General features: G+C 42.0%; 1 protein-coding gene across 1 annotated transcript in view; it reads right to left on the minus strand.

Annotated features, from left to right (window-relative positions):
- Window positions 1-26645, minus strand: part of CPLANE1 (ciliogenesis and planar polarity effector complex subunit 1) — a 168169-nt gene that overhangs the window by 29265 nt on the left and 112259 nt on the right. The window contains exons 31-37 of the mRNA XM_067545544.1: window positions 26350-26533; window positions 25395-25691; window positions 24425-25204; window positions 18588-18760; window positions 16770-16899; window positions 2309-2363; window positions 438-542 (exon numbers count right to left, since the gene is read on the minus strand). Of these exons, the coding sequence (XP_067401645.1) occupies window positions 438-542; window positions 2309-2363; window positions 16770-16899; window positions 18588-18760; window positions 24425-25204; window positions 25395-25691; window positions 26350-26533 (1724 nt within the window). The remainder of the gene's footprint in view (window positions 1-437; window positions 543-2308; window positions 2364-16769; window positions 16900-18587; window positions 18761-24424; window positions 25205-25394; window positions 25692-26349; window positions 26534-26645) is intronic.

Raw genomic sequence — 26645 nt, forward strand, 5'->3', positions numbered from 1 at the left:
TAACAGAAAATATGTAAGAAAAAGGAAGTAACCAGAATCTAATGTCTAAAATGTAAATCTTAGTTCTACCTCTTCAATCTAAGTCATAATGAGGATAAAATGTCAAGTGAAATCAACAGGAGTATTTCCAGAGAAAAGACTTCAGGATCTGGACCTTAGGAAAAAAACTGAATCTAAAATCCCTTTGTGTCAAGAAGAATTTTTGCATTTTTAGCTGAATATCTGTAGGAACAGGAATTTCTACTTTGTTGTTTTATTATTTATTTGAAATAAGAAACGATTAAAATACCAAAAATATAACAAGGTATCCAATATTTTAGAGCTTTTTTAATTATCAAAATAAGCAAATACTGCAATGCACGAAACCAGATGTGGAAAACAACTGTTTGTAAGAATGTGAAAACAAAAGCAGAAACAGTTTATAGGTAGCATTTTACCTGGATCTGTATTTGTGCTTGCATCTTGAATTTCTGTAGGTTTCTTCCTTGCGGAAGCCATGCAATGTAGACTTGCTGAAGTAGTAATAGCCTCTCCAACTGTGTCTAAAATGGGGAAACATATAATCATTGTCTACAATTAGAACAAGAATTATTTTTAAAGAGAAATATACCATAAACTGGCCGTTTCAGAATGAAAACAACTGAATAACTGCTGTAATTGTATAATCTGTTGTACAGTTTTTAAATTAGAAGAAATTTAATTATTATTTCAGTAAGCATGTTTTATAAAAATATTGGTAGAAATATGTGCCCAACTTCAGACTTTGTGTAAGAGGATACAATTCCACTGAAATCTATGTGATTGTACTAACTTAAACCAAGTCTGAATTTGGCCTAGTAACTTTTAAATGAAACATTTTTCTATATAATATAAAAATTTAACTTGTCTCATGGTTTTTTTAAATGCATTTATTCTATATGTTTGTTTTATTCTTCTTATTTTTTGCTTGTATTTTCACAAGGCAATCACATATTTCTCTAATACCCAACGTCAGGGAATGGATTTCCCTCTCGTTTTTCTCCTAGTAATATTAATATGCTGTTGAATTAATGAGCTGGAAGGAAGGATTATCAGCCACATTTTCCCCACAAATGCACTTCTGCTCCGTTGGCAGGTTAGAGAAGAGATTATTTTCAGAACAACCTGAGCATTTACTCCCTTATGCACCTTATATTACATATAATCAAAAATTTCATTTAAATAAATGTGGAGTAACATCTTTTTAATTTAAACTACAGAACATTTTTATAAACCTTGAAAAGTAATTTTTTTATTTTCCTCAACAAGTACAGTTAGTGTAATCATTGTAATGAACACCTGACTTTCCATTCTTGTCTTTTTCTCTCTCTCATGCAGTATTCTAGGACAGAAACAGTATAGGGACATTATATAATTATAAATAATACAGCAAACTCATTTACTCTCATGTAAACTTGGAGAAACTCCATTCACTCCAGTGGAGTTAATCTGAATGCACATTTATGTATAAATGAAGGTCAGAATCTGGCTCGAAGACCCTAAATCTGCTAGGGATTTTTGTTTGGTTATTTTGGGAGTTGTGACAGGGTGCTGGGAGAAAGCACATAGAGTCAGCCCCCTGCCACAGGAGCCCTAATTGAGGGGAACTGGAACAAGCTGAGTAAACCTGCAGAGTGGACCAATGAGGAGCAGCTGCTGGGTTTGTTAGCAAGCCACTAAAAAAGGCTCCCAGGAAGGAAGTGTAGGGGGGAGGGAAAACAGAAAAGGGAGAAGCCAAAGCAGGAGGGTGAGCTTCCCTTGAACAGTGGCTGGAGCAGCGAGGCCCCTGGGGCTGTTAGACTGGACTATGTATTGATAGATGTTGGTGGGTGACAAGCTGTAAATAAAGAGCACTGGTGGAAGCATGAAGCTGACGTCAGCGAATGGTTTTTGGGAGATGGGGGCCCTGCGTGAACTTATTACAGGAGTATCCTTCAAAATTTTAGTGCCACAGAAGAAGACTGGACTTATGTTGCAATTATCAGTGATTTTCATGATTTTACTGGGGAGATCTAGCAAGCCATGATGGTGTTCCCTGCTCTACGCTGTATGATTTGAGATGTTGCATCTTGATGTTGTGATGTTATGTCTTCTTGTTGGAATGTAACTATTGTGATAGTATTATTCTTCATTATGCTCCTCAAGGCAAACAGTTAAACATATCAACTTTAAGAACTCAGGATTTAACCGATGATCTAGGTCTTTCTGTAACGTCTAACAACCATTCTGAAAAAAACATGTTGGGGTCCATGACTTAAGACTTAATATTTTTAAACACACACGTACATACCAAGTGAAATGACAAAATCATCTCCAAGATAACGGCTAGATTCTGCTTGTTGATCCTAATATAAGAAAAATGTCATCAAACCAGTGTTACAGGATTTCCTGATTCTGTCAACTTTTAAGTAAAGTTATGCTTCCTTTGAGCAATGATTTTAAAACTCATTAGAAAACATACTTTTCCCATTCTACTTCTTTAATTCTGGTATGATTCCCATACTAAGATAACACTAGGAATGCAGCTCTCTCAACTAAATTTATATTTTAAATTTTTTAAAACTTTCAACAGTTTTTGGAAGAAATATTTAGGCTGCACCTCACAATACCAGAGCCCACTTTGGGCAATTATTTTTTATTTTAACTAATCTGAGTTTAATATAGTTCTTTATGCATATAATCCTTTACATACATATAGTCCTTCATAGTTTTCTATCATCCAACCATCAATTTTAAATGCCATCTAGGAGGCACTGAGAGATTTACAATGATCAATATCACAGTCCAGTGTGACTACTGAGGTTACTTATGTGCATAAGTGTTTGTTGGAATGGGCACAAAATTTGTACCCAAAAATTTAGATGAGTTAGATCTTTTCCAGCAAAAATCAGGATGAATGTATGAATGCTCAGAGAGGGAAACTTTTTTTTTATTATGACAACAAAAAATCCTTTCTTGCATCTAGTATTACTATTCATGGGGGAAAAATATTAAAAAGAGAGGTTATTCACTCCATGCAGTAACTGTAATTCTTCAGGATGAGTGTCTCTATGGGAGCTTACCATCACTTCAGGTGTGTGTGTATGTCCCATGCACCTTTGATTGGAGATTTTCCTTAGCAATGCCCGTTTAGCCCATGCATGAGCTGGTGACATCCTCGTGCCCCACACCACGACTGTATCAGACTGCACCACCCGCAGTTCCTCCTCCACTGCTGAGTCTCAGAAGGAAACTCAGGGACACCCATCACAGTTACAGAGGTTACTCACCCAGTGCAGTAACTGTAGTTTTTCGAGATGTGTTCCCCTATGGGTGCTCAACTTCAAGTGACTCCTAAGCAATATCCCCGTAAGGATGAGAGCGCTTCAGAATTGGTTCCAGCTCAGAGGAAAGAACTGCATTGCCAACTGCCACATCAGATTTAAAGGCACTGACTAAGGCATAGTGCCTGGAGAAGGTATGTATCAAAGACCATGCAGCAGTTCTGCAAATCTCAGATACGGGGACATTTTTAAGCAGAGCCACAGATGTAGATTGTGAACTTGCCAAGTGAGCTCACATGCCAGCAGAGGGTGGAATGCTGGCAGCACTGTAACAAGCTATAATATACCCCAAAATCCAGTTAGATAGTCTTTGGACAGAAATAGCAGAACCTTTAGATCTGTCTGCAATCAAAACAAACAGTCTAGCAGATTTACAAAATGATCTCGTCCTATCTAGATAAAAAGCTAATGCCCTCCTGACATCTAAAATATGGAACACAGTCTCCAGGTGAGAATTATGTGACTTTGGAAAGAAAACTGGTGGGTAAATTGATCTGATTCAGATGAAACTCAGAAGACACTTTAGGAAGAAATTTGGGGCGTGGTCATAAGGAAACTTTGTCTTTGTAGAATACTTTGAAAGAAGGATCTGCCAGGAAGGCCCCAATCCCTCTAACTCTGGGGGCTGATGTAATAGCCACTAAGAAGATTGCTTTCATAGACATATTTAGTAAGGAAAGAACAGCAAATATGGTAGGCACCCAACTTGGCTTAACAAAAAAGTCTTTGGTGAGTTTAAACACAAAAAAGAAGCTTACAAGAAGTGGAAGCTTGATCAGGTAACTAGAGAGGATTATAAAAATACTGCTCGAACATGCAGGAATGAAATCAGGAAGGCCAAAGCGCAACTGGAGTTGCAGCTAGCAAAGGACATGAAGGGGAACAAGATGGGTTTCTGCAGGTATGTTACCAATAAAAGGAAGATTAGGGAAAGTGTGGGCCCTTTACAGAATGGGGGAGGCAACCTAGTGACAGAGGATGTGGAGAAAGCTGAGATACTCAATGCCTTTTTTGCCTCTGTCTTCACAGACAAGGTCAGCTCCCAGACTGCTGCACTGGGCGACACAGAATGGGGACAAGGTGAACATACCTCAGTGCTGAAGCAACAGGTTCAGGGCTATTTAGAAAGATTGAACATACACAAGTTCATGGGGTCAGATGCAATGCATCCGAGGGTGCTGAAAGAGTTGGCTGATGTGATTTCAGAACCATTGGCTATTATCTTTGAAAGCTTGTGGCAATTGGGGGAGGTCTCTGATCACTGGAAAAAGGCAAATATAGTGTCCATCTTCAAGAAAAGGAAGAAAGAGGATCCAGGGAACTACAGACCGGTCAGCCTCACCTCAATCCCTGGAAAAATCATGGATCAGGTCCTCAAGGAATCCATATTAAGGCACTTGGAAGAGAGGAAGGTGATCAGGAACAGTCAACATGGATTCACCAAGAGTAAGTCATGCCTGACCAACCTGATTGCCTTCTATGAAGAGGTGACTGGCTCTGTGGATGTGGGGAAAGAGGTGGAGGTGATATACCTTGACTTTAGCAACGCTTTTGATAGTCTCCCAAAGTATTCTTATCAGCAAGTTAAAGAAGTATGGGTTGGATGAATGGACTATAGAATGGATAGAGAACTGGCTAGATCATCAGGCTCAACGGGTAGTAATCAATGGCTCCATGTCCAGCTGGCAGCTGGTAACAAGCAGAGTGCCCCAAGGATTAGTCCTGGGGCTGGTTTTGTTCAACATCTTCATTAATGATCTGGAGGATGGGGTAGACTGCACCCTCAGCAAGTTTGCAGATGACACTAAACTAGGGGGAATGGTAGATACCCTGGAAGGTAGGGATAGGATACAGAGTGACCTAGACAAATTGGAGGATTGGGCCAAAATAAATCTGATGAGGTTCAACAAGGACAAGTGCAGAGTCCTGCACTTAAGACAGAAGAATCCCATGCACAGCTACAGACTGGGGACCGATGAGCTAGGCAGCAGTTCTGCAGAAAAGGACCTGGGAGTTAGTGTATAAGAAGCTAGCTATGAGTTAGCAGTATGCCCTGGTTGCCAAGAAGGCTAATAGCATATTGGGCTGCATTAGTAGGAGCATTGCCAGCAGATCGAGGGAAGTGATTATTCCCCTCTATTCAGCATTGGTGAGGCCGCATTTGGAGTATTGTGTCCAGTTTTAGGCCCCCCACTACAAAAAGGATGTGGACAAATTGGAAAGAGTCCAGCAGACAACAACAAAAATGATTAGGGGGCTGGAGCACAAGACTTATGAGGAGAGGCTGAGGGAACTAGGCTTGGTTAGTCTGCAAAAGAAAAGAATGAGGGGGGATTTGATAGCCTTTAACTACCTGAAAGCAGGTTCCAGGGAGGATGGAGCTAGGCTGTTCTCAATGGTAGTAGATGACAGAACAAGGAGCAATGGTCTCAAGTTGCAGTGGGGAAGGTCTAGGTTGGATATTAGGAAAACGTTTTTCACTAGGAGAATGGTGAAGCACTGGAATGGGTTACCTAGGGAGGTGGTGGAATCTCTATCTTTAGAGGTTTTTAAGCTGTGTCTTGACAAAGTCTTGGCTAGAATGATTTAGCTGAGGTTAGCCCTGCTTTGAGCAGGGGGTTGGACTAGATGACCTCCTGAGATCCCTTCCAAGTCTAATATTCTATGATTCTACAAGGAGCAGGTCATCACTGGAGATTTCATAAGACTTTTAAGAATCAAATTAAGATCCCAAAGGTTGGGTGAGGACTTTCATTGATGGGAAGAAATTACCCAGACTTTAAATGAACCATATGGTTGTACGGTGAGCAAACAGCAAGAACCCCTCAACAGTGGTATGAAAGGCTATTAAGGTTGCCAAATGAACCTGAGAGAACTAAGTGATAGCCCAGTTTTCTTTAGTTGCAGCAGGTATTCTAGAACAAGGGAAAGCGAGGAAGATAGGGGGACAGCATTTGGAATTCACATCTGTGACTAAATCTCCACTTTTGAAGGTAACTATTTCTGGTAGAATCTTTCCTACCATTTAATGTCATCTATTGTTACTGCTGCAGGACAGATCAATTCTAACTCTGAGAACCACTGAGGAGTTGAAACAGAGAATGCTCAGATTGGGATGCAGCTGTTGACTGTACCCCTGGAAGAGAGGCTGAGGAGTGATTGTAAGGTTTATCATGGGACAAAGAGCAAGGTGAAACAGATAAAGAAACCATGCCTGCATCAACCACATCTCTGGTCTTTCCTTTTTGATTCTGTTCACCACTTAGAGAATCAGAGGTGTTGGGGGAAATGCATAAAACAGCTTCTTCATCAAAGTGGGCCCCTAAGGAATTGTGATCTAAACCTCGCCTTGAACAGAATAAATGGCAGAAAATAGGTCCACTTCTGGAAATCCCTAAGTCTGAAATACGTCGACAAGAACCTGGGAATCCAATTGCCATCCATAGTCTTGGGAAAAACAGCCAGTGAGAGCATCAGCTGTGACATGTTGCCTTCTCAGTGACACACTGCTAAAATTCTTATGCCATGTTTTATGCACTAGTTCCATATTGTTATTGCTTTTGTGCAGAGAGAAGGGGATCTTGCTCCTCCCTGCCAACTGAGACAACATGGCCTACATGTTCTATATATCATGACTCTGATAGACTTGTGTCTGATGAGACACAAAAAATGAAGGCAGATATTTCTGACTGCTCTTAGCTCCAACAAGTTGATATGGAAAGTGGATTCTTGGGGTGACCATCTGCTCTGTACCATTAGAGCACCAAGATGCACCCCTACCCTAAAAGAGATGCACCTCTTGTTATGGTTACCATTGGCTTCAGTTGGAGGAAGGGAACTCCCCACCCCTACACTGCAATAAATCTTTCACCAGTCTAGGGAGCATTTGACCTGTTGAGGAACTGACACGTGTTTGTCTAAGCTGTGTCTATTTGGCAAGTAAACTGATCTAAGCCACCTCTGGAAACAGGCGTAACCTTGCATATCCTGCCACAAAAGTGCAAACTACCACATGACCTAGAAGTTGAAGATGGTTTCTGACTGAAGTCTGGGGCCTCTCTGGAACAGTTCTTACAAGTTTTGATACCGTCATAAATCTGTCCATGGGAAGGAAAACCCTGGATGCCGAGAAATCCAGGGATGCTCCTATCAATTGTATGCTCTGAACGGGAGTCAGTGTGAATTTCCCCACATTCATTTGAAGAGCCCAGTTGAAGAACAGAGAAACTGCTTCCTGAGTGGTGGACAACACTTCTTGGTATGACTAAGGTATGGGAATATAACGAACACCTGATGATGCAGATAGGCAGTCCCCATGGATAGAACCTTTGAAAACACTCTCGAAGCCGAGAAATGACCAAATGGGAGTAGCTGATACTGAAAATGTTCCTGGCCTATGACAAAATGCAGAAACCTTCTGTGAGATGGAGGTATCGCTATATGGAAGAATGCACCTTGAAAGACAAGGGCTGAAAATCAATCCCCTGAATCTAGAGAAGAAATAATAGTTGCCAGGGTCACCACCGTGAATTTCTGAGACCTCACAAATTGTTTAGGAGTCTTAGATCTCAGATTAGTCTTCATCCTCCATTTTTCTTTGGCATGAAGAAATACCTCAAGTAGAAGCCCCTTCCCTTGTGATGAACAGGGACTGGTTCTATCACTCCTTAATGAAGAGAATTCATCTCCTGTCTTAGAGGGAACTTATGAGAAGAGTCCCTGAAAAGGGACGGAGAAGGGGAATAAGGAAAAGGAAGGGAGGTTAAATGGATGGAGTAGCCCAATAATATTATTTACAGCACCCATTTGTCCTCCCATGCTTGCTGTAAATGGGAGAGTCAGTCCCCAAATGGGCAGAGGTGGGTAAATAGTAGCTGACAGGCTAAAGAGAGGGAAAGATTCGAATATTCAACCACCTGTCAAAATTGATGCTTCAAAGATGAAGTCTGCTGCGAACTCACATCAGGTGAGTTAGAGGATCTTTTTCACAGGAACCTGCCTATGTCTCTTTCTAGAAGGTTCCGGAGAATTGCACTGGGGAGAGGGATCTTTGAGCCGTTTGCAAGCTACTGAATTTTCTTTTGTTCACAGGAGTGAACATTCCTAATAAATGGAATGTGGCTTTCGAGTCTTTAATAGTATGCCATGACTTGTGGTATTGTCTATGAACAAATTCAGACCAATTCTGGTCTCTGTCATATGGGATGGACTTATACAGGTGTTTGCCCCATTCTTTCACCAAGTCAACCAGCAGAGAATTGGGTGGAGGATGAGAAAATAGGAACTCAGAATCTTTGGTGGGAACATAATACTTTTTATTGGCTCTCTTACACATGGGTGTTACTGTAGCTGGGGTTTGCCAAATTATTTTTGCAGGTTCCAGAAGAGCTTCACTGATAGGAAGGTCAACCCTGGATGGTGATGTGGAGTGAAGAATATCCGACAGCTAGTGTTAGGATTCTTTGACTTCCTCAAGAGCTATCTGTAGGTGTCTGCCACCTGTTTAATGGCGGTCTTGAAACTGCCAAAAATCATCAGCCGTATATGGAGAAGGAGGCATTACCGCCTCATCCAGTGAAGACGATGAGATGGTAGTCTGAGGGGCAGCTTCTTTATCCAGCCTAGTCTCTTGATCCTCAAACATTTCCTCTTATTTCTAGGAAGGAGAAGCTTGAGTCTCCCTATGATCCTGATGGAGAGAGTGGATGCCATGGAGAACTGCCAGTGATCAGCTGCACAGGGATTCCAATATGGCCACTAAGGACCATAATGGGATCCAGGGTTGCTCCCACCAGGAATGATGAGGTCCCCAGATATCCTTCCTGTCTCTTCGAGAAAGGTGGGTTGTATATAGGTATGTAGGAGAACCTAAACAGAAACCAACGATATTGAAGGAAAATTTCTTGTCATAGTCCTTTTCTTCCTCTAACAGAGGAGCTCTGACTGAACAGGGAGGTGTAAATACCAGGGATGGATAAGGGTCTGGAGATCAAGAGGTTTTCAGTACCAAGAGACTCTAGGTACCTGCGAGCAATGGAGACACTGGTTCAGCAGTCCCATTAAATCCTTTGAATATCTAAAATCTTGTGGCACCAAGTAGAGTTGCAGCACTGACAGATTGGTATGCTTATCCCTGCAGGATGGTACCGTGGTTTTTAGCTCCTCATAGGCAGCGCAGATATAGATGGAGGCTTAGTCTTACACGGTACCTAAGAGCTTGATGAGGGTACCAGATGGGTTAAGTCTGATGGTACTGATCTTCTGTGTTTGCTCTGATCATCCATGCTAAATAGTACCAGACCCTTCTGAGACATGTTTACTTTTAGAGTTGCAGGATTTTCCTGCCTTGCTCTTAACAGAGAATTCCTTCACTTTGGTTGAGGATAAACAAGGTCTTTTTGTGGTGGGTACCTTACGAGGGGAATTAGAGCTCCTCCTCTTAGGATCTTTAGAGGAGATCACTGAGGCTTTCCCCTTAGCCAAGGGATGTTGCACCAAGGTCAAAGGAGTGTGAGAGACCCCCAACGTGAGTTCTCCTGACATGGCTTCAAAGTGGGGAGAAGGAAACACTCCATCCTTAACAGTGGCAGCTTGATTTCCAGTTGTCCCTGGCAGTGAATGCACTTAAAATTCCTGTCATTGACCAGAATAACCTCTCTACACATGAAGAAATATTTAAAACCTAGTGAACCGGGCATGCCCCTCACAATGAGGATTTCACTGGAAGAAATAAAATGATCTTTCAACAACCAGTAACTAACTACTACTACTAACTAGCAAACTAAATAAACCAAAAAACTAAGTAGAACAAACTCAGCAAATAGCCAAGGCACGCGCAATGTGGACACACTGAGCTCTTTCTCAGGTTGAGGTGGCTGAGAAGGAAATGAAGATAGTATGGCCTTGCAGTCTCATACATCCTCTTTGCAGAGCATGAGGATAACAGCCATACATGCGTGGGTCAAATGGACACAGTTAATGAAAATCTCTGATCAAAGATGCAAGGGCACACAAACACCTTAAGTGAAGTGGAGCACCTATAGGGACATAATATAAAGAAAAACACTTCTTTGAATAAACTAAAAATGTTTGGTAACAAACCATTACTGTATTAATTGCTTTCTCATCTCTTTTTTTGTGTATCTTATACTTTAGTTTTATTGAAAATAGTCCAAAGAATTTAGAGGACTATTTGTTCAGAGAATATGTAACGAAGCTCTTTTTTAATGTAGAAAACATTTCTTTTCTTATTCTTTCTTGTCAATAATGTAATTATGGATAAGTGAATTTGAAAATTAGAAATACAGTAGAACCTGAGAATTTGGAACACCAGAGTTACAAACTGACCAGTCAACCACATACCTCATTTGGAACCAGAAGTACACAATCAGGCAGCCACATACAGAGACAGAAAGCAAATACAGTATAGTACTGTGTTCAATGTAAACTACTAAAAAAATAAATGGAAAGCAGCATTTTTCTTCTGCACAGTACTGTTTCAAAGCTGTATTAAGTTAATGTTCAGTTGTAAACTTTTGAAAGAACAACCATAACATTTTGTTCAGTTACAAACATTTCAGAATTATGAACAACCTCCATTCCTGAGGTGTTCGTAAATCTGAGGTTCTACTGTACAATTTATATATTAACTGTGTTTTAAAACTACAATTTTAACACTGACAGGAACATAATAACAGGCACCTTTATAACCTAAATTTTTGCAACATCTCCAATACTGAATAAAGTTCTGATCCTGCAATTGGTTCAATGCAGGCATGATCCAGCATCCATGAGAGGCCCCACTGAAGTCAATGGGGTTTTACATGCATCTACCTGCAAAACAGGTAGTTGCAGAAATGGTTAAAAAATCATAACTACAAGATAAATGATGCTTCAAGTCTTAAAAACATCACTGGAAAATGTGAAAAAAACAAAGGAGATGAAGGACACTTCATTATAATTTTAAATTCTGAATTTTCACTGTCAAGGCTTTTGACTACCTTGACTCTTAACTCCTTTTGAACCCACAGCAGAGGTACAAGGTAGCAACAAGTGAAGGCTTCTCCCAGACATTAGGTTTGTTGAGTTTCAGACATAGACATGCATTTTATGACGTGTCCCTGCTCGTAGTAACTCATTCTTTGAGAGTCATTAAAGGAGCTATGCGATGACTTTGTGCTGGATTTGCTGCTGTTTTGCTCTCTGCTCTTCAACTGAGATTTTAAAAATTTTGTAGTCTGGTTTGTTCATATTTTTTATTCAAATTTCTAATATAGGAAAACCTAGCATTCAGATTTTAGGGAACTATCCGAGTTTGGTCCCATTAACTTAAAGAACATCTCTTTACATTTTTAAATCAGTACGTAATTTGCCTTTTTAATGTCTATGTGAACAAAGAAGTTCTAAATAAAAGCATGATTAGAACAGAAAATATCATTAGAGAGAAAAAAATAGAGCAAATTACAACATTATATAATGGTCAAGGATTTTTTTTACATGCATAATTTTGTTTTTTCTTTCCTTGTTTTCTATTGCTTGTAGATAAGATATTAAAAAGAGCAATCTCTACAGGAAGAAACTTATTATGTTTATTTTTAATCATCATGCAAAACTCTAAGCTGTAATTAAAATAGACTGGCCTAAGTTTTCAAAGTAGAGTGTAGCAAGTTATGGCCACAAATTCTCATCATAACCATAGAATTCAGAATGCCACATGTAATTAGACTTGACAATGTAGACCGTGTCTTTTCTCTTTTAGAGCTCTTTTTAGTGGCACAGATCCAGGCATCTAAGTGTAAGCAAGGTCTGAGTGTCTGAGTAAAGGGGGGCACATTATTTGCATGGGCTTTGTATCTGCATGAGTACAATTAAGTACTTAGCATAATTTACCTAGGTGTGGAGCATAATGGGAAATGGTTAGCAGGGCTGGGTTTGGGTTACAAAACACTTTTGTGTTAACTGCTGGGGTAATGAAATGTTGCCCTTCAATTGTATGAACAGATGTCAGCAAAACTGTATTTAGTCTGTTATGATAGAACACTTCACCCTAAAATAGACAGAGCTCCCCAAGGGTGGCAGGCCGATGTTTCAGCCTGGAAAAGGTGGAGGTGGAGGAGTCTTCTATTGGGATTGCAGGGGCCAAGCGAAAGGATGGCCCCCTGGCAGGGAGTGACTCTCACCTCCCATTGTTAAAAGGTAGACTTAATGACTCACCTTGGAGTCTTTTGTCTCTTGAAAGCAGGGACATTTCCTGTATGACAGCAGAAGGTTTACCTATGAGCTGAAATCACTAAGAGCTGAAATCATGAGGAGCTGAAATCACTAAGAGCTGAACCTTGCCTGACCACTAACAGAGCTGAGTGGGCAACAGGCAACTCTGGTGGGAGGCTAGCACAGTCGGTCGGCGGTCGGCGGTCGGCGGTCGGCGGAGGGGCCGGGCACAGTCGGTGCCAGCCCAAGGCGGTCGGCGGAGGGGCCGGGCACAGTCGGTGCCAGCCCAAGGCGGTCGGCGGAGGGGCCGGGCACAGTCGGTGCCAGCCCAAGGCGGTCGGCGGAGGGGCCGGGCACAGTCGGTGCCAGCCCAAGGCGGTCGGCGGAGGGGCCGGGCACAGTCGGTGCCAGCCCAAGGCGGTCGGCGGAGGGGCCGGGCACAGTCGGTGCCAGCCCAAGGCGGTCGGCGGAGGGGCCGGGCACAGTCGGTGCCAGCCCAAGGCGGTCGGCGGAGGGGCCGGGCACAGTCGGTGCCAACCCAAGGCGGTCGGCGGAGGGGCCGGGCACAGTCGGTGCCAGCCCAAGGCGGTCGGCGGAGGGTCCGGGCACAGTCGGTGCCAACCCAAGGCGGTCGGCGGAGGGGCCGGGCACAGTCGGTGCCAGCCCAAGGCGGTCGGCGGAGGGGCCGGGCACAGTCGGTGCCAGCCCAAGGCGGTCGGCGGAGGGGCCGGGCACAGTCGGTGCCAGCCCAAGGCGGTCGGCGGTCGGCGGAGGGGCCGGGCACAGTCGGTGCCAGCCCAAGGCGGTCGGCGGAGGGGCCGGGCACAGTCGGTGCCAGCCCAAGGCGGTCGGCGGAGGGGCCGGGCACAGTCGGTGCCAGCCCAAGGCGGTCGGTGGAGGGGGCCGGGCACAGTCGGTGCCAACCCAAGGCGGTCGGCGGAGGGTCCGGGCACAGTCGGTGCCAGCCCAAGGCGGCCAGCGGTCGGCGGAGGGGCCGGGCACAGTCGGTGCCAGCCCAAGGCGGTCGGCGGAGGGGCCGGGCACAGTCGGTGCCAGCCCAAGGCGGTCGGCGGAGGGGCTGGGCACAGTCGGTGCCAACCCAAGGCGGTCGGCGGAGGGGCCGGGCACAGTCGGTGCCAGCCCAAGGCGGTCGGCGGTCGGCGGAGGGGCCGGGCACAGTCGGTGCCAGCCCAAGGCGGTCGGCGGAGGGGCCGGGCACAGTCGGGGCCAGCCAGGGCGGCCAGCGGTCGGCGGGAGCCAGGTGCGGTTGGTGCCAGCAGTCGGTGGGAGATCGGCGTGGTCATTGCCAGCGGTGGGGGACTCAGTGAGGCCCACAGGCGATAGGAGACAGCAGCAGAGGGGGCCTGGACAAGCCTGTGTTGGACCGGTGCGGCCTACGGGGCGGAGTCACACCTGAGAGGTGGATATTGCAACTACGACGGTCAGTACAGGGGCAAGAAGGAAGGGAGAGGCGAAGGACATGCCCCGTACTCTGGCCTGCCACCCTTGGGGAGCTCTGTCTATTTTAGGGTGAAGTGTTCTATCATAACAGACTAAATACAGTTTTGCTGACATCTGTTCATACAATTGAAGGGCAACATTTCATTACCCCAGCAGTTAACACAAAAGTGTTTTGTAACCCAAACCCAGCCCTGCTAACCATTTCCCATTATGCTCCACACCTAGGTAAATTATGCTAAGTACTTAATTGTACTCATGCAGATACAAAGCCCATGCAAATAATGTGCCCCCCTTTACTCAGACACTCAGACCTTGCTTACATAAGCATTAATTTTCCTTCATCTCATCCAACTAAACTGTAATGTTTACCAAATAAACTCACCATTTCACATTTGAAAAGAGAGATAGGATGACATTACCCTTTAATTCCGAGTTGCAATTTTCCACTATAGTCCCAGATTTTTGTTCCCCTTAACCAGCTATTCTTTGCTAATTCACTACATACTCTTCACACACATGATATAGTTCTCCAAAGCTGCAATGTATCCTTACAAAGCAAATGTTGAGGGTTCTGTCAAAGTGGTACATAGTCTTACCCTCCTACCTGGAGGCAGATTCTTATCTCATTGGCATTTCCAGCCTCTGCTTGGCCTGAGGATCAAAAATCTAGAGACCAAACTTGACAAGGTTAGGCTGCTGGTGTGCTGAAAGCACTGTCTATCATGCTGACCAGTATTGCTTCATTGTTTCCATGTACTGCCCCATCTGTCTGTTTCTACTAATCTGTTGTCTCTTGTCTTACACTTAGGTTTGCAAACTTTTTTTGTTAAATGTTTGCACATCACTTATTAATTATTATTATTCCTGTATCTTGGTCTATGGAAGCAAAGTGCTACCCACCTACGGCCACCTTCTACAACCCTCGCTCACTCTAAATAGCACGTATTCATACAAGTACTCCCATTAATTTCAATTTGACAATTTGCATATGTGCCACTCAGTGAGTGAAGTTTGCAGAATCTGGTCTTAATCCATCTGCCTAATTTCTTTTTATCATAATGGTCCTGTCATAATGGTTAAATTAATGAATGTAGTGATCTGTTAAAACACCACAAATAGCAGAGGGTTTAGCTTCCAGGCAAAATAGGCTAAGGAGAACATATATCAGTGCTTCAAAATCTACATTGGTTACTAATTCAAATCCAGGTACAATTTATGGTCCTGGTCTTTTATCTATGATGCCTTACATGTAAGCTATACACCACCTCTCTCTCTGTCTGCACCCTGAGTGGCATCTGCATTTGGGTAGGGATACTGAATCAGCTGGACACCGGGGCAGATTTTGTAGAGTCCAAGAACAGAAAATTCCTGAGGAATTTGCTACTGCCAAAGATTCACCTAAGTAAAAGTCTTTCCACCCCATGGTAAAGATGCGGGAAATAGAACCCAGGTCTGCAGAGCCTGGGATGGCTGATGTTCCCACAGGCAGTGTACACCTAGGAAGCACTGTGAAGAGTAGGCACTGCAGGAAGTGCCACCCAAGGGACCCATAGTGACAGTACCCTGCAGCCCTCTGATTGGCCAACCACCCTATTAAACTGTGGGGCGGAGGGGGGGAGTGCCCCAGGAAATTGTCTGGGTAACCACATAGACTTTGGGCCTGCTATGCCTCTGGATTTCACCTTGTCTCCTGATCTCTGATCTCAACCTGGTTCTTACCTCCTGCCTCCAGCCTGGTACTACTACTAACCTCCTGTCTCCAGCTCTAGCTTGACTCTGATCCTGCCTCCTTATTCCCACCAGGTAGTACCTCTGATCTCAGGTCTCTGACTCTAGCCCGACTTTGACTGACTCTCGCATATTGAACCAGCTTACCAACTATGGTCCCTGACATGTAGATCCCAGCCCAGTTGTGACTGTTAGGCTAGAACACTTATGTCCAAGTCTTTTCCACTCACAGAGTGCAACAAAAAGATCCTCTTTGCTCTGGCTTTCCCCTAACTGTGTTGTGGAGTGCTCTAAGCAACATGCTTGTGGACACCTCATGGACTAGATCCCTTTTTAAATAAACTGTGGAGAAGAGCCTTGCTGTTCCCCATTCTTTCTGAGGAACTGCTGTATTTTTAAATTATATAAAGGAAACACATGCAGCAGTACAGCGGTGGGTGCCTTAAAAATGCACATAGTAAAATAAAAAATGGCACCACAATGTTCATGCAAAATATACAGTTTGTACAAGTTTTAAATAAAAGACCTAAAAACATTAGTGGATTTCTGGACAAGTGATTATAAATGTCATAGAAATGCTATGGAATAAATAACAAACAAAATCAGAATTACAGTCACCACAGGGATTTTTCAGCAATATAAGCCAACAAAGAATTTTTAATGGATTATAACTCCCTTTGATTGTGCAAAAACTCCTGATCCTCAGCAAGAGAAATAGCTCATGTCCCCATTTTATAGGATTTGTATGTCAAAATGGCAGAAATTACTTCATGTGAACACTTTATAGGAGTAATGAAAATGAAAATACCCTGAAGAATTTATTTTGGTAAAAGAGGAATTTATCTCTGGCTTAAAGGAAAATGCAAGTGTGCAAGTAAAAGATACATGAGATCACTAGAAAGGTGCTGGAAAGGGTAGAGGAGGTGTTTAGCAGGGTTTTGTTTATATTAAATGTTTGCTTGTTGCTTCTCTTGCATCATTGTTTTAAAATCAATAAAATGGAAGAAAATATTAATTATTTTCTTATACCTGTATCTCTATTTCAAAAACTTTCTCCATATCATCAGTACCAATAATAGAATCATCTGGGCGGAATGTAACACTTGCTTTTTTCTTGTCGTCCTTCTCTTTTATCTGTTTCTCAGCCTGCCTCCTTTGCCTGTCAACATATCAGTTAGAAATAAAAATGTATCTTCACTCTGATAATGGAAACATCAATCATTCTTTCTAATAAGCAAGAAATAATAACAGTGACTTCTTAAGAAATATACCAGGTGTTTGAGTAAAGATATAGGCAGAGTTAACTGCTGTTTCATTGAGACTACTTAAAAACCTATGTATCTAAGCTATTTAAAATGTTCGTAAAATATTTAACAGTAACACAAACTCATTCACATATTCTAATAAAAAATAACATATTGGCTAAGACCTCATTTAACTAAATTATTATTGTAAACCTATTAATTTTGTATCCTTTACAACATGATTAGTGCTGCTATCTTTTGTTTTCAATGAAAAATAGAATACTACACAAGGCAGAGGGACCTACACAGAATTGTTGCTGCAAGAAATAAAACTGTTTTGCTATGAATGAAACTTTCTTCCTAACCTGTAACTTGTTTTCCTGAAAGAACTGCAAAATCTTCTTTAAAAATATTTACTATCAGTTTAGTAAGAGAACATGTATTGCCTTAAGCATTACAAGAACAAGGACTGAACAAGGAGCAATGTTCTCAAGTTGCAGTGGGGGAGGTCTAGTTGGATATTAAGAAAAACTTTTTCACTAGGAGGGTGGTGAAGTACTGGAATGAGTTACCTAGGGAGGTGGTGGAATCTGCATCCTTAGAAGTTTTTAAAGGCCTGGCTTGACAAAGCCCTGGCTGGGATGATTTAGTTGGGGTTGGTCCTGCTTTGATCAGGGGGTTGTAGTAGATGACCTCCTGAGGTCGCTGCCAACCCTAATCTTCTATAATTCTATTATTACAATTTATAACATTTTAAAATCATCTCCAGTTACTCTAACTTACATGTCAAGATCTAAGTTCATGATTCTGCATTTCTAACTGTAACTGTTGAAGGCATCATAATAAAAAGGGGAATTCTGTACTCTAGGTGCTTTGATTTCATTAACTCTTTCAAGGGGAATACAGAATTTCCGACTGTTATGACAGTAATCTACTGACACTGCAAAAAATTGCAGGTGCAGCTCAAGGGCTAACCTAGGACTTGCCTTAGTTTTACTGACCATTTAATTAAAATAATTCTAGATTAATGTGAAGTAACAAAGGTCAATTTAAAAGTCATGAAATATACAGTCAGTAAAACAGAATTAGCTAAGTAAAGAGCTCAATCCTGTAATCATTCAGATCAGTGAGAGTTTTGCCATTCAGTGCACTGGGTTCACAATCCGGCTCAAACACTTTACAAGGAAATTTTCATCATCCTGTCAATGAGCCTAGAACCATGCCTAAATTAAACTCCTCTAGGTGTCAGAGAGCATGCTTGTTCTGCATGCCTGTTTAACTCTTCCTCTCTCTTGAGGAACACATATACTAACAATGGTGACCATTTTGTGACATCTGTCCACTAAGAACTAAACTGTGAATACCACATCATTTCATACAGAGTAGGCAATTAACAGGATAGATGGTAACAATAATTCACACCAGAGATTTAGAAGTGAAAGACTCTATATCTCATTATCAGCCTCCTCAAATTATTTAGCATCCAATCAATCCTGTTTTCAATGAAGCTGGTGCAAAAACTCCCTTTGTAATTAGTGGGAGAAGTCTCAGGTTAGTAGTAAGCCTCCCCAAATCAATACCAATTCTGAAAATTTGCTCTTGCCTTTTTGTATTATTTTTTGTGTGTCTTGCTTCAAATGGTTCAGTGTTAGCTTTTAACAACTCAATCTGACCAGAATGGGCTTGTCCAATGAAGTCGTGTGGTGCACTGGTACACTGACGGCTCTGCTCAAATGCAATGAGATTTTGAAGTGGGATGAGTTGTGGTGGTTGGAACTGTTTGAAAGAGAAGCAGAATGAGACAACTATGAAAAAGAAAACCAAAAAATGTATAGACTGGATTAAACAGAGTAGGTCTAACTTCTGACCTCAGTTACACAGGTACAAGTCCTACTGCAGTCAATGCAGAAGGCAACTATCTAGAAAGTAGAATCAGAACCAATTACTGAGCAATTTATAAATTATCACCCAGAGGCAACATAAGAGACAAAGAAATAGGTGGTTACAGTGTAAACAAAAGGTGCATTACTAAACAGAAGAGGATATAGAAATATTGTTGGTTTACTACTAGAACTCAACAAAACCACTTCATTATTTGTCTATATTTTAAGAAAAATCCATCTTTTCTTACAAAAATCTTTTCCCAAACTGCTATTCTCCAACATATTGCAATTCCTATAGCATGTTGCTGTGAATGAAGCTAGGAAATGGGCAACATGGATACAAGTCAGAGGATCTCTGGGTCCTAGGAATTATTTACCTTCTGATATACGTTTGCTTTAACAAAGGGGAAATTTATTAAATTTTATATTTTTAAAAAATGTTAAATGTGATTTTCCTTTAAAAATAAAATATTTACCAAGACATGAGAAATTTCTTACCTGATCATTTTCCTTGTTAGCAGCTTTTCTCCCCATTCAACACTAAAAAATTAATGCCCCTACCTGACCTGTAAAATTTCTGAGGCAGACCATTGTTATTGCTGGAGGCTACACGACTAAGCCTCTTGCCCTTCAGGTCAGGCTACCAGAATGATTCTTCCAAAGCTGCAGAAACACTCCAGCAATCAATTATTAGCATTAAGACCACTTGATATAATGGGTTCATTCGCCTTTCAAAAGTGATAGGTCTAAGTTTCCCTTTAGAGGAAAATTTCAAGTTGTACTCCAATCATTTATCCAAGGAATGGAAAACCTACCTTATGAGAGGAGACTCAAAGAGCTTGGCTTGTTTAACCTAATCAAATGAATGCTGAGGGGAGACTATTTACCAGACTACCAGGGAGTGTTGAATGCAGAGAGAAGCTACTAAAAAAAGAAAATTATCATGAAAAATTTCTCATTCTGTTTCTCTCCTCATTCATCTCTAATGGGAAATAGCAAGAAGTGAATCACAGAAGTAGGGAGGAAAGATAAGAGTCTAACTTCAGTGTTACCCATCAGTGCTGGGAGAATCTGCTCACTTTTTGCATCTTTGACCTTGGCATTTTCAGGTGGTCTACCCTGGGCATGGACAGGTCACACCAACCCTTCCATAAATTTATCAATGTCAGTCGTGAAGCCAGGTGCCTGGTTCCATATCCTCTGAAGGAATTTCTGCAGGTGAATTTTATTAAACCCATCCAGGGAATTAAGCCAATCATGGCACCAGCAATCCTAGCCACTGGAGATGATCATCTATGGATGACCATTGCGAGGAAAAGACTGACACAATGAAGTTTTGGACCTTAGCAAATCTTTACCATAATGGCAAAACTGTGACCAAAGCCATGCTTCTTTTGATCCCTGGGTGAGCAAGTCTCTGCATTAAGTTCAAAAAGTATTCTCGGTTTTGAACAATCGGTGGATATGGATCCAGTTTAGTACATCTGTCCACTTATGAATAGGTCTGTTTCCCTGGATAGGGCACTGACTGGCTTGTTGTGTTGGTGCATAATTTACATTCTGTACCTTGCTGTGACTACTACCAGCTGTTTCTGAAGAATCTAGGTCTTAAGAAGGGTGGACCAGAAGGAAGAGCCTTGTACAAGAGTTGTGAACTCTGAAACAAAAATGCTCTTTTTGTCTCTGTTACTGAAATGAGGTCTGGCTGTCCCTCGGCATCACCCTCTGAGGAAGGCCATACCTCCTCATAATCTGTGCAGTAGGGGAAGTCTCCAGAGACAAAAGTGGAGGGTTGGTGGCAGTCTATGTGCCCGGCTGTTTTGGCAGGGCAGGGCAGCAAAGAGTTAGGGTGTTGGCCTGTGACCAAGCAGTCCCAAAGGAGTCTATAAACCCAGGATCTCTGGCAAAGTGGGGCAGCAAACAGTTAGGGATCTCAGATAGGGGTGAGTGCCAACAGTCTAGGAGCTCAGGCACTACGCCCAACCTAGTGGGGGGAAGTTGGCCCCACGAGGGTGTGGTGGCAGGGGGTCCCGCCCTATCCTACTCTACCAGGTCCCAGCTCAGGGCCCTCACAGTGGTGAACCGTTCCACCACTGGGTCAGCGGGGCTCCAGCCGAAATGCACCAATTGGTGTACAGGCAGGAACACACCCTGACTGTAGTCAGCTATCCTTGGGCTACTTCCTACATTCCCTTTCTAGTGTCCTACAGCATGTGGTTGTCCTCCATCTCCCCTGGGTCCACTGTGAGTGGCTGTCCCAGCAGCATCTTAGCATCTCCACGGTCGGACACCTCCAGTGGGTTTGGCCAGTCCACAGTGCAGCAGGAGTCCGCTCCGGCTTCCCACTCCCACAGCGGGCGAGGGACATCATTCTCCTCCTCTGGCAGCTCTCCCCAGCTGAGCTGCAAGGCCTGGCTTTATACTTCCTCTTTCTGTCCCACCCCTGGGCTTCTGGCGGGTGGGTTGTGATGCACCTGGTTCTTCCCACAAGGGGACATGCATCAGTCTCTCGCCGTGGCCTCTTCTCCTCATTACAGTCACACTGAGGATTTTGCTGATTTGGAGGAAAATGTATCTTCCTTGGAAGCTTTTGATTTTTCCCTCTGCTAGGATAATTGTTTTTAGTTGCTATCAATGGATTTTGATGCTGGCTTTGATAGTGAAGGTTGAGGCATCTCTGTTGTCTCAGTTATTAATTTCTCTAATGTTTTCCCAAGCAGCTCCTTACTTGCAAGTTTGCATATACATGATATCTACTTAGGATGACTGATTGATATTCAAAGATATTACACAGTGTCTGATATTCATGGCTGTAAAATGGCTTCCTTGTAGCCACTAAGTTGGAAGCCATTGTTATTGTAACATCACATCAAGAATTTAACAAGGACAGAACCCAAAACATCTCATTCCAAGCAAAGATCATACCCATAGATGTTGAGCCACTTGCTTGCCACCAAATAGGCTTTCTTATTAACGGCATGTCGATACAAGTAAGCGTGTGTCAAGCTGGAATGTAAATGTACAGTGCTCTAGTCTACTGTGCATTAAATGGCCATGTGGACCTTGCCACCACACACTAAAATTCCATAGTGTGCTGTGACCTACAACTTTTTGAAAAAAATTGGGTCTGAATGGTTATAGCTGAGGCTTTGAAAGTGCTATGCAATATGTTTTCACTCTTATGGTCTATATGGAGTTTTCTGAAAAAAAGTCTCCTTCCAAAGTATCTTTTACTGGTGAAGCTATTGCTGGATCAACCTTAGGCTCCCAAAACATATGAAATGTCTTTGTTTTTATATAACATTTTAGTTCAATGTTTTGTTTTAATCAGAAGTCATTTGAACCAAAGGAGGTATGTACAGGAAACGAAGTATCTAAAAATGTTTGAAAGAGAAGGTATTTTATTAAAATTAACGAGCTCCTTGCAAGCCACTGTCATCCTGTCCTGAAAAACTCTTGTATGCTTCCCCCTGACTATTTACAGGGGTGAGGTAGCATGCTATTTTCATCCTAGTGACCACTCAACCTAAGAAAGGCACAAATACCTTGATTGTGGGAATAACTTGCTAGATGCCCCCATGGGCCTGAAAGATTGTCTGCCTGCTTCCCCAGCATCTAAGTAAGTACCCTAATAGTTAGGAAGTTTTTCCTACTGTCTAACCTAAATCTCCCTTGCTGCAATTTAAGCCCATTGCTTCTTGTCCTATCCTCGGTGGATAAGGAGAACAATTTATCACTCTCCTCTTTATAACCTTTTATGTCCCCCACACCCTCTTCTTCTCTTCTTTAGACTAAACAAACCCAATTTTTTCAATCTTTCCTCATAGGTAATATTTTCTAGCCTTTTAATTATTTTTGTTGTTCTCCTCTGGATTTTGTCCAATTTGTTCACATCATTCCCAAAGTGTGCTGCCCTCTAGTTGAGGCTTCTCAGTGCTGAGTAGAGTGATTACTTCTCCTGTCTTGTTTACAATAATCCTGATAATACATCCTGGAATGAGGTTAGCTTTTTTTTCAACACTATTACATTGTTGATTCATATTTAGTTTGTGATCCACTCTAACCCCGAGATCCCTTTCTGAAAAACTCCTTCCTAGGCAGTCATTTCCCATTTTGCATTTGTGCAATCGATTATTCCTTCTTAAGTCCTTTGCATTTGTCCCTATCCTTCAAGCACTTGCAACATCTCCCAGCTTGGTATCATTCATGGGGAGCGGAAACCTCATATGGACTCTGATCTTGTCACAAACTGCCTGAAGTACTCCTTATGCTTTAATATGGAGCCAGCCTGTGGAGCAAGAATGGGGTGGAGAGAGACACCCTTTTGTGCCTTTCAGACTCTGAGCCCTTTTCCTTGGCAGAGCAAAAGTTTATGGCTGATATGTAGAAGGCACAAATCACATTCCACTGCTGCTTGAAATCTGAGCCTTTTCTTAGCACAGTTTCCATAGCACAGGATTTCCTTAGCACAGGATAGAGTAACAGGCTTCTCCACATGACCAGAGTGACATGCTATAGGGCTGGGAGGGGCAGTGAACTTGTTACAGAGCACTGTGTGAGAGCCTCTGTATAGAAGAAAGGCCCCAGTAAACACTCTCTATTGCTGTGGTGTTAGGAATTGCCGCCTTGCAAAGATGATACCTGTTTTTGCATTTCTGGGAGCCAAAGTCTCTGGGGTTTGCATGACTTACTCCTGAGCATCATGAGAATCCCCCAGTTCATGGTGGGAGGAAGGAGAGCTGTTTAAGAGCCCTGCTTCTTTCCCTTGGGAGCTGAGGACTCACTTCAGTATCCATAGAATCATGGAAGATTAGGGTTGGGAGGGACCTCAGGATGTCATCTAGTCCAGGGGGTGATCTTTGAATTTTTCCCCTTCCAGCCTGAGTCAGATATGGATTTTACCCCAAGCTGGCTGGATATCATCCTTCTCATCAATTGGACCCTCTCCATGAAATGTTCAGACACCCGACTGAGCTTTTCAGTAATGGAGTTATGGCTCTTCAGGGAAGAGGGGACCCAACATGTCGGTCCAACTCTGAACCCTCTCTCCTGTCAGTGTGATGGGCATAATTCACCCTCTGTAGAGCGTGTAAATATTGCTTCAGATAGGAAACTCTGCTTAGATTTAGCCCAATGTTTGCAGAACAGCTCTACCATCCCAGAGTGGGGGCAGAGAAATTCTGCAGAGGAGGCACTGCAGTGGTTGGTCCAAGTGGATGAAATAAACATGCTATCAAATACCTGATCCTGGGGAAGGGAGAGGAGAAGGAAAGATTATAAGTCTTTACTGCATGAAAATGAATCAAAATTAAAAAGTTATAAAACAAAATGGTCAGGAGAAACCAAACCATCAACTTGTTCCTCTACTGGAGACAGAAAATCTGATGGCTTGAACTGAAGGGCGAGGCATAGTCCTAGAGCCTCAAACAACAATGCTGGACCTCCTCCAAATTCCACAGGTGAAGACATTATTCCATTAATGAGGAATCAAGCTGTGCAACAGGAAAAATGCTTATTTAATTGCAACATAGAAAAATATATTATTAAAATCCATTACCTTGTTTTTTGGAGGTAAATTAGTGTGAAGAACTGATATTCCTGTGTGCTGTAATGTGTCTCTGGAGTTGGTCTCCTCTGTCATAGGTCTAACGGGTATTAAAGAAGCAGCAACTGGTGGTCTTGTAATTGGTGGAAATTTAGGTGCCGGGTCAAGCTGCAAGCGCAGTAAAGGAATTCCAGCTGAATGCTGGTAAGTTCCACAGAAGGAAGCATGGTGAGCACCCAATGGCTTCTCTGCACTCACATTTGTACAAAGGTACTGCAGAGGTGGAAGATTTTGCTCTCCTTCATACTGATCCAGATTAAGAAGTTTCGGAGGCCCCTTGCTTTCAGCTTCTGCCCATCTCTTCTTTTCTTCATATACTTGCCCTATCATTTCAGGGTCATATTTATTCAAATTCAAGTGTGTCATTAAATTAGTCTTGTCTCCTAAAGTACATGACAGTGGAGGGTTGTGTAAAGAATTAGATGGACCCCATGCCACTCTTGGCTGTGGGAGTGGCCTGATGAAAGCTTGTGGAACTTTTAATGGATATAAATTGAGTGGTTTTAAATGATAATCAGATTCAAGTTTAAGCAAAGGAAAGCCATTTTCATAATTTAAGGTTTTTGCAACTGGGATAAGTTTGGGTGTCTTCTGGATATCTAGGGAAGGATATAATAGATAAAGTGGTTTGGCTGGAGCTGAAGGAAGCAAATCTTGAGATGCTGGAATAAATCCTGTTCCATTGGACTGGGTCTCTGATAGGCTTAAAGAAATATTCACATCTGGATGATTCTAAATGAAAAAAAGAACACACAATAGTACTTTAACTATGTATAAGATTGCAATACATCTTTACTAGCTGGTCTATTACATGGTAATTCTGTCTAATGTAATTACTACAAGAAAGTTTTCTAATTTTTCAAACGGAATAACATATCTGATATGCTGCTTATTCTTAAAAAGTGATGCTTTGTTTACCTACATGTATACTTTCTTTGTTGCTTTGATCATTTAGGATATTTCTTTCCTGAGAATGAGAGCTGTTCTTCTTATCAGACTTTGCAGCATTTTCTCTAGTGGGCAGCTGAGTTTCTGGAGAAATGTCTGTGGAATGTGTAGGCAGGGACGTGTCAGCACCACTGCCTCTTACAGTGTGTAAAGCCTGGCTTCCTCCCAACTGAATAGATTGAGACTGCTGCAGAAGATGCTGCATATTTGGCAGGCTGGGAAAGGATGACCCCACCATTTGCATTAAGCTCAGAAAATTGATTTGCTGCAGCTAGAATATAAACAAAAAGAAAGCTAACATTATAAGAGTCGCTAAAATGGGTCTTGGCCAAAATCCGTGGTTAAAACTTTTTACAGATGTGCAATTATGCTATTAAAATAGACAGCAACAGAAATAATATCCCAGTGTCTCAATAACAAGTGTATACTTATGCACTGAATTGATATTTCTTTCATGATGCAATAAGATATCTGGAATAATAAGATTATGCTACCATAACATACAGTCCTTTGCATTCCTTTATTTCAACACAAAGAAATCTAAGCCTGAATAATACCAGGATGGAATAGTTTCAAATGTAACATCATTAACTCATTACCATTTTAAGTACATAATTATTGAAGGTTCATAAACCCTAATTTATATGAATAAAGCACATTAAGATAAAATTAAGAACAGTTAGGCCTCCTAAAATAAAATTATTAAAATTATATTGCTCCTCAAATTTGCAAACCTTCAAATTAAGATGTCAAAAGCATATGAATTATGCCTAAAATAATTGCCTTCTATCTTTAATTACCTGTAACCAGAAATCTGCATGAAAGCAGCACAGAATAACCTTGAAAGCAATCGTTTTTCATACTGCTTGTTTTTTAAATTGAATAATTCAATCTGTGTTGATTATTTTTTAATAATGAGATATTCCTACCTGAACTAATTTAAACATTTCATCTTGGAGCATTGGTCTGACAGCTTCTGAAACATTCAATGGCTCTGCAATCGGCTCTCTTTCCTGGACTTCTTGCTTCTTTGAACAAACTGGAGCATTGTAGGGAACACTTGATACAGCAGTGAAAGAAGACTGATCATCACATATACAAATCTCTCTGTTACTTGACGTATAGGGAATAAAAATAATAATTTTTAGATACTTTCCAAAAGATATGAATTCCAAATTCTGAACCTCATGACAAGGGTATGTCTTCATTTACGACAGCATTGTCA

The sequence above is a fragment of the Emydura macquarii genome, unplaced genomic scaffold, assembly GCF_026122565.2.
Source record: "Emydura macquarii macquarii isolate MOO-44397 ecotype Brisbane River unplaced genomic scaffold, CSIRO-AGI_Emac_v2 contig_1045, whole genome shotgun sequence".
Classification (NCBI taxonomy): Eukaryota; Metazoa; Chordata; order Testudines; family Chelidae; genus Emydura; species Emydura macquarii.